Below are 8,004 nucleotides of genomic sequence, written 5' to 3'. Positions count from 1 at the left end.
AATTTACTGCTGACTGACATTTATATTGTTATACGGTAATGAACTCGTGGGGCTCTTCCTTCCTTCACCCACTCCGCTCTCCCCTTTTATCTAGCATTTGCTGTGTGCCTATTATCGGACACTGTTCATATACTAGTGGGAGAAGATCATGTCAAATAATGTTAGGTGCTCCGAGTTAAAATGGGAGGTCCCACCGGGCATCCCAGAAGATAACTAACCCTCTGAACCGGGTATATTTGAGTTAAATTGCCAAACTTCTCCCTGGGTCTGGTGAGCACTCTTCTCTGGTCAGAGCGCAGGGATCCGCTCTTCTTTGTCGCAGGCGGACTCTGTCCGCAGGCAGGTTGGGGATCACCAAGGCTGCGTCTGTGGAGCCGCAGCCCTTGATTGCGCCCCGAGCATGGCAGCACAGCATCCTATCCCAACCCTTCAGAAAAGTCCTAATGACACAGATCTTGTCTTTAGAGTGGGTGCTGGCTTTTCAGCCCCTAGCCCCAAGAGTTCTCAGTGCCCCCAGATTCTTGTTTTGGGGACTCTGGGGAGGTGAGACACTAACCGCGGATCCCCCCTACGCTCCCCGCCTGCTTCGGGGCTTTGCACACCACTGAGAACTGCATCGGGGTTAGGGTGCTTGGGGCTCCAGGGCCCGGGGCACCTTCTGTACTTCCCCCCTCCATCCCTCTGTTGGCCTGCCTATTTCTCCTTGCTGCCCGGAGCTGCTGGGAAGAGCCCCAGGCTCTGCCAGGGATCAGAGACGGTGGCGGGGGTCCGGCTGTAGGCGGTGGTTGGGGAGCTGAGGCCTCTTGCGGGGAGTGCTCTTCCAACCGGGCCTTTTCTCCCAGGAATCCCTCACCAGGCCAGAATTAGGGAGAGGGACCCAGAGTCTCTTTGCGGATTCGAAGGGCTTTCGGAGGAAGGACGCCCATGTGAAGGCCATGTCTGTATCGCCGGTTGCACCCAAATGCAAGCCCAAAAATGTAGGTGCAGAGAGAACTTCCCAATGTACCGAAGAATCCCCTAGAGAGCAGCGGTTTTTGGTGTGTAATTACAAAGGTCCTAGAGTCCTTGGAGTCCTTCTGAACCTCTTGCTGCCCGCCACAGCCCCATGCCACCTTCTCGGTGCTGCGTTGCCTTCTCGGGGCAGAGGACGACTCCGGCCAGTCCCACCGCGGTGCTCTCTGCGGACCGAGATTGCAGAGCTAAGGGAGTCACAGGAATCGGGGTCGGTTTCTCTGAGGGTGTTTTTGGAGTCTCAGTTGTCCAGGTGCTGGCGGCCAAGCTTCGCCCACTCCGCAGGCTGACGGTTCCCAGGGTCCTGCCGCTAAGACCCGGAGGGCCTAGACTGAGATCCCCGGAAGCAGTGGACACCAGCCGTGGGGATCCCGGGAACCTCTGGCTTCGCCCCCTCCCCGATTCCTACAGCGTGGTGTCTCGAGAGCTGCTCTCCTAGTCTAGGAGGCGCCGGCGGGCGCATTTGGGGGCGCAGCTGGGGCGTCCTTAAGTAGCGTAGGGCCAGCCCCGAGGCACTAGGGGGTGAGCCGGGCTCCCTCCCTTTTCTCCACACGCCCCTCCCTTCAGCCCATGCCCAGCCCTTTAGGCCAGAGCTGGAATCTTCTCTCCACGCCCGGGGAGACGCGAGCGCTGGGGGCGCTGACTCCAAGACCCGGGCTTTCCTGAAGTAAAAAAGGGAGAGGCTCTGTCGGTGTGCGTGGAAGTGTCCATTTGCACGGATGTGTTTGTGAGTGTGGGGGCAGCAGGGTGTTTGAGACCCGTGTGAGTAAAACGTGCTTGTTTCCCGGAGCTGAAAGGCGGGGGGGTTGCTTTGGGGTCTGGGCGCGGAGGGTTTGGATTGATGCGTGCGCCCGGGTTTACGAGTGACTGGGAAGGGCGCGGGTAGTGAGAGCAGCGCTGGCGCTCTGCGGGAGCGTGCCTGCGTGCGTGCGGAAGTCCGAGTGTGTGGCGGGGTCCAGGTATGGAGTGCGTGACTGCGCGCCCGGCGGGAGGCGGGAGGTGTACCTCTGGGTGCGTAGCTGCGGATGGAGCGCGTGTAGAATCCCGCAGGCCGCCCTTTGGGCTGTCAACGCCCCACTTTCTTCCGCGCTCAGCTGCCCCCTGCTTCACAGAAGTGGGGGTGTGGAGGGAGAGCCCGGCTCTGGCAGTCCCGGCCCCGCAGCTTGACAAACAGGCCGACGGCACAGGGCAGCTGTGTAAACCAGCTCTGGCGCGCAATCGAGGGTACCGGGTTAGCTGCCAGACTGGGAGCAAAACAACCTTTTTTGGGGACCGCGTGCACCAGGGGCCAGAGTCTGGGATATCTCGGGAGCTTCTCAGGTGGAAATACCACCCCACCTCCCCAACAGTGCTTCCCAGATTGTTTCAGTTGAAAGCCTTTTAAAACCCGGGACTAGAGTCAGCCTCACTGGGGACCCAGGCTGTTGGCTCGGGGTATCGCGAGGAATGGCAGGAGTGGGCTGAGAGGCCTGGATTCTGGAGCCCAGGAGCCGGGGGCAGCTCTAGCGCCGCACCTACCCCCACTTTCTAGACCTCTAAAGCTCCCTGCCCTCTTCCAAGCCCTCCCAGGCCCCAAACAATGACCTCAATGCAAATAAGAGTGGGAACAGAAGGCCCCCGCCCTAGTGAATCGGCGCGGGAAGCGCGAGCGATGACGCAATCAGAGCTCGGTCAGTCCTCTGATTGGCTGGTCCTGGCCACTTTGGATTGGTCGCACGAGCTCGTGAGGACCCCCCCGTTCCCCCTCTGTCATCGGAATAAGAGCCCAGGGCTCGGCCGCGAAGCCGCCCACAGCAAGCGTTGTGTCCTTCCCGGGTGACCCCGCCGCTCGCGCTGCCCGGAATCGCCCGTCGCCAGGTGAGAAACTCCCCTCCTAGCCTGCTCCTGGATCAGTTCATCCAATTTTCTCTGTCTGAATGCTCGCCTCTCATTTGCCTCTTTGCAGCGGTCCTAGCCATATGTCTCCGCGGGGCCTGGGAGAGGGTGGGCTGTTGGGGCGGTTTCGCGCATTTTCTGCTAAAGTGCGCTGATGCAACCCCGGGCTCGGGGCTCTGCGGGTGCGCTGGGAGCTCCGCGAGCTCAGGAAGGCGCGTCTGCGGCCCCTGCCTTAGTACCCGCCCGCAGGCAGGATCCTGATGGAGTTTGTTCTGGGTGCCCTGGTGCCCAGTTTTAGTCTTTGGTGTACTGTGCCGTGTGTGTGCTTAGGGATCACATTTGGTTCTCGGGACAGCGGAGCCCTGAGCCTGCCTCAGAGGCGCCCCCAGCCGGCGGGCGTCCCCAGGACATCGGACCCGGACCTGGGGCAGTGCGGTGGGTGCACGGGGGTGGTGCGCTTGCTTCAGAGTGAGGGCTCTCGGCGCCTCCTTTTAACCGCGCTCCAACTGAGCCCCGGCTGTGCCGACAGAGCCCCGAGGTACCTGTGACAGGCAGGTTAGATTTTCCCCAACTCCAAACCCGCTGGCTGAGAGATTAGCGCTCCTGTCCAGTCCTATCTGCCCTTCGCTTCCCCTCCCACGAGTTGGCTGAAGTCCAGCAGGGAGGGAGGTGGTCCTCAATTTCCCAGTCCCTGAGGAGACAGGCGGAACGGGAGAGCGAGTCTTCAGCAGCGTGGGTTCGCGGCTGGTGTCTGCATAATCAGGTCTTTGCATAATCTGTGGGTGCCCTCGTGTGTGTGGCTTTCTCCCAGATCAGAACCTCTCTTTCCGCTAAAACTTACCGCCCCCAGGACGCCTGTTTCTGCGCTACCATGCCATTCACCGAAATGTATCTTTTGGGCTTCACAGCAGTGTATTCCGCAAAAAAACCGACAGAGGCAGGGGGATGCTGTGTAACCTGCCGAGCGGACACGGGTTGAAACAGAGGCAGGACTAAAACCTAGGTCTGTGGACTCTCAGGTAGTGCCTGGTCTTGGTGCAACAACAAAGTCATTCTCTTTTCACAGCGAGGCGTCATGGACTTTCAGAAGTTCTCCTTCCTGACTCTCTTGGTCCTGTGCCAGGTGGGCAGCCTCCAGGCAGCACCATTCAGGTGAGACAGCCCTGTCGGGAGGGCACTCCCATCCCACTGCCTTTGGGATCAGATAGTTCTGTGCCTCTAGGGTCACAGCTATGCATGGCTCTTAGTGGTGGGAACTGATCTTGTGGACACGAATCTCCTCCACTGTTCACCTGCAACTCAAGGCGGCTGCCTCCTTGGGAGCAATCACAGGGGTCAGGGGATTGGCTACTTATCCTGGTGATAAGTAGCCACCAGTGATAAGATCCTGGTTGGGCAAAGGCCTGAGGGCTGCACTGGGTTTGCTTTCCCTCCCCAGGTCTGCCTTGGAGAGCAGTGCAGACGAGGCTCCGCTGACAGAGGAGGAGGCGCGCCTCCTGCTGGCTGCACTGGTGAAGGACTTAGTGCAGATGAAGGCCAGGGAGCTGGAGCAGGAGCAGGAGGCAGAGGGCTCCAGGTAAGGCTCCCATCCCACCTGACCTGACCAACCCAGGGTCTCCCCACTTCCTGGCATTCCCAGGAAGACGGATCCTGAGAGGTAGGAGAACACACCTGGCCAGGAAACCAGCAGGCTGCCATTGCTCACCAGGGCCCGGGGCCCAGGTGTTCTCAGGCTCCACCACAGACAGAGACCCAGGTGTAGCTTGAGGGACTGCAGTTTGGCTACATGAAAAGTTCTACTTCTGAAGGCAGTTAAGAAATGAAAGAGAAGGGGTGGAATCGCTCGCTCTGGGAATTGGTCTTGCAGTATGGAGGATACCTCCCAGCATTGGAGGTAAGTATGAGGCCAGGGGGTAGACCAGGTATATATCAGGAAGCTTGAGAAATGTGGCTCTGCCTCTCAACCTGCGTATGTTGTTCTGTCATACCTGCAAGGAGCCTTCATTGCACAGGGACAAGGTGAAGGCCTTGCAGAGGGTGGGGTCAGGCAGAGCAGTGTCTGAGGTAGGTGTGGGTCCTGAGATGTGTAGGATCTGCCTGTGCCCCGTGGAGCTTCTGTGAAGATGTGCATGTTGTCATGGGCCAGGGAGAGCACCTTCCCCACCCCACCTCCCTGTGCATCCTGAGTTTGGAGCAGAGACCGCCCCCTCCCCCGGCCCCAGTTCTGTGCAGACAGAGGCATGGGTTGCACCTGCATTGCCCCGAGAACACTCTCTGCAGAGCATGAAGGACTGAGCAGCATGTGGAATGCCGGGAATGGTCACCCCCTCCCCAGCCCAGCCCTTCCCCAATCGAGTCCAAACCTGCAGGCTAGCCCAGTCTACCCCTGAGCTCTCCTGATGGAACAGGTGTGAGCCACCCACCTGCCTGCCCCTGCCCAACTGCTCCCTTCCTGGTCTGACCCTCTGTGTGGCTGCCCATGGGGGCAGCCCTTAGTGCATGGCACTGTCTGGCATGTCTTTTCCCTGCAGCCTGGACAGCCCCAGATCTAAGCGGTGCGGTAATCTGAGTACCTGTGTTCTGGGCACACACTCGCAGGATCTGAACAACTTTCATACGTTCTCTGGCATCGACTTTGGGGCTGAAACACCTGGCAAGAAAAGGGACATAGCCAGCGGCTTGAAGAGGGACCACTCTCCCCACTCTGGGTTGCCCCAGAATGCCAAATGAACTCCTCCTAATTTCCTTTCTTGCTTCCATTTTGTAAACTTGCTGCGTGTGGATGCCTTTCTGATCGCTCTTCAAGCTGGTTTTGGTAGCTTTGCTTATGTCAGAGAATTTGAGGGACCTCAGGATGGAAGGAGGGAGAGCAGGACTCATAGGGTGGTTTAGCGATCAGAGAGCGTGACTGCAACTTATGGAGGACTTTTTGGCAGGGTCCCTCAATTCCTGCTTCTGAATGTATGAAAACTAGCAGCCTCATCATTTGGCAAATAAACTTACTTCTCTAAAAGGACCCGAGTGGTGATGGCTGTTGCTCTGGCCCACATCCAGGCCTATGCTTAGAAGTAGCCCTCTCTCAGGGGATGGATGCTGGGCTTGGTGGGTGGTCCCTGTGAACCAGCTCGAGCATCAGGAACAAGGGGCCAAGAGCAGGTAAGTACTTCTGGGAGAGGATGCGGCAAGCCCTGTCTTCAAGCTTCTTCCAGGTAAGATCATAGAAAATTTTAATTTTCCCACGGAGGTTTTGTTGGTGCTTGTGTATGGGTAATGGCTTTATACACTTCCTAGATGTCGTGGGGTGGGGCTGGGTCATTGCTGACCAATCCTTCCTCATCCCAAGGGGACTGTGTGTAAGGGCTAACAAATGCAGGGGTTCAGCATATGCCCTGTGACTTGGGGCTGCCTTTTCTGGGACAGTCTTGGGAAGGGCTCCTGGCAAAGGCTGCAAGGCCATTTTCCCTAACAGCACTGATAATTGCATTTAGAAGAAATGCTTACTGTTAAGTGGTGTGTGGAAGAGCTGCAGGTCTCCTTATGAGAGTCCCATGGGGCAGCCTCTCCTTTCCCCACTAGCACCCATTCCCCAGCCCCTGGCCTCTCACTGACAGGTCTTCTCTTCCTCCTTCCTGATGTCAGCGTCACCACCCAGAAGAGAGCCTGCAATACGGCCACCTGTGTGACCCATCGGCTGGCGGGCTTGCTGAGCAGATCGGGGGGCGTGGTGAAGAGCAACTTCGTGCCCACCGACGTGGGCGCCCAGGCCTTCGGCCGGCGCCGCAGGGACCTGCAGGCCTGAGTCACTGAATGTCTCCAGGAAGAAGGTGACTCCCTTTGTATTCTGGGGGAAGGGTGGGAAGGGGCTTTGGAGATTAAGATCCACGTTTTGAAACCCACCGATAGGTTCTTCAGTTCTCTTTTTCCAATTACATTTTTCCTCTTGGGGTAGTGACTTCCTTCTAGAACTGAGTTTGAAGGGCAGAAGACAAGGAACGGCTGCACAGGGGCAGTGTCATCTTTCTGAGAAGAGAAATGGAAAAAAAAAAAAGCTTCCTGGGTACAGAAAGGGAGGGGCCTGCAAATCTTAACAGGGGCCACCCCTCATTAGCGAGGGCTAAAGTCATGATCATTGTTTACAGGTTCAAACCAAAAGCTCTGATCACATTGGTACCACACTGGTACCAATATTCATAATAACCATTGGATTGTTTTTATCATCATTTGCCCTGCAAAGCCTGCTGATAGCTTATATTCATAACTTGTAAATGCTGTTTAAAGAAGCGCTTCTATAAATTAGTGTTCTTTTCAAGTAATAATTGTGATTATTCCATTCTCCTCCTCCTTCTTCTCCATGTTGGTCTTAGGTTACCATGAAGCTGAACTCACCACTTCCATTAATTTCTGTTGACAATTTGGTGAAAAGCCCCATGGAAGATACATGGTTGCATCCTAAAAGATACTGAAAAAAAAAAAAGCACTTTTGTCATTTGAAAGGAATGAAACAATGCAAAATAAGCTAGTTCCATATTTGCTGTATATCATTTTAATATTCAATTCTACATCCAGTAAATGTGATGGCATCTCTCATTGGCTTATCTGGTAGCAAACTGGTTCTTTGAGAGCCATCCTGCTGATCTCACAGTTCTGCCAAATCTTAGGGGGATGTGAAATCACTGCCTCTGTGGCCTCTGGGGACATACAGTGATGGTGATGCTGTGCCTTGTGTAAGAACATGATTGTATAATTTGTCAATATTGTGCCATTTGTGAACTTCATCAAGATTAAAAGCATATTTTGGATACATGTGGTTCAAATCCCTGGTGGTTCATTCTGACTTGTTTTCCTATATAATAATAACAACAATAATGATAGTTTACACTTAATGAGTGCCTATTATGAGCCAGATGACATTCTAAGACAGTGCTTTGTACTTGCTAATTCATTTACTCTTCACAATGACCCCATGGGGATAGATACTGTTGTTATTTCCACCTAACACCTGAGGAGGATTTGTAGGCCATAGAGACCTGGGTTTTTTTAGTGAAGTTTTAGTCAGATAAACAGAAACCATGCCAGCAATTTTAACAAATAATTTAATATAAGGAATTGGCTGAACAA

The 8,004-nt window shown here is 55.2% G+C and overlaps 1 protein-coding gene across 2 annotated transcripts; it reads left to right on the top strand.

Annotated features, from left to right (window-relative positions):
• Nucleotides 1-2,708: 2,708 nt before the first annotated feature.
• On the top strand, nt 2,709-6,709 carry CALCB (calcitonin related polypeptide beta). 2 transcript variants are annotated; one of them, XM_058306406.2, is made up of 4 exons: nt 2,709-2,868; nt 3,953-4,038; nt 4,325-4,462; nt 6,526-6,709. In XM_058306406.2, the coding sequence occupies exons 2-4, from the start codon at nt 3,962-3,964 to the stop codon at nt 6,683-6,685; spliced, it is 375 nt and encodes a 124-aa protein (XP_058162389.1). In that variant the 5' UTR covers nt 2,709-2,868; nt 3,953-3,961; the 3' UTR covers nt 6,686-6,709. The 2 variants fall into 2 exon arrangements, with proteins under 2 accessions (XP_058162389.1, XP_071073951.1); XM_071217850.1 differs by lacking the exon at nt 6,526-6,709 and adding an exon at nt 5,418-6,519 and having other exon boundaries at nt 2,711-2,868.
• The last annotated feature ends 1,295 nt before the right edge of the window (nt 6,710-8,004 follow it).

The sequence above is a fragment of the Dasypus novemcinctus genome, chromosome 10 (genome assembly GCF_030445035.2).
Source record: "Dasypus novemcinctus isolate mDasNov1 chromosome 10, mDasNov1.1.hap2, whole genome shotgun sequence".
Classification (NCBI taxonomy): Eukaryota; Metazoa; Chordata; class Mammalia; order Cingulata; family Dasypodidae; genus Dasypus; species Dasypus novemcinctus.
The sequence above is the reverse complement of the archived record's forward strand: the minus strand, read 5'-3'. Positions and strand labels throughout refer to the sequence as shown.

Bases quoted from the DNA above. Each gene is read 5' to 3' on its own strand.
- CALCB (XM_071217850.1), top strand. From the start codon at position 3,962: ATGGACTTTCAGAAGTTCTCCTTCCTGACTCTCTTGGTCCTGTGCCAG. The intron at 4,039-4,324 runs GTGAGACAGCCC...TTCCCTCCCCAG, and splicing joins CTCCAGGCAGCACCATTCAG to GTCTGCCTTGGAGAGCAGTG. The intron at 4,463-5,417 runs GTAAGGCTCCCA...TTTTCCCTGCAG, and splicing joins CAGGAGGCAGAGGGCTCCAG to CCTGGACAGCCCCAGATCTA.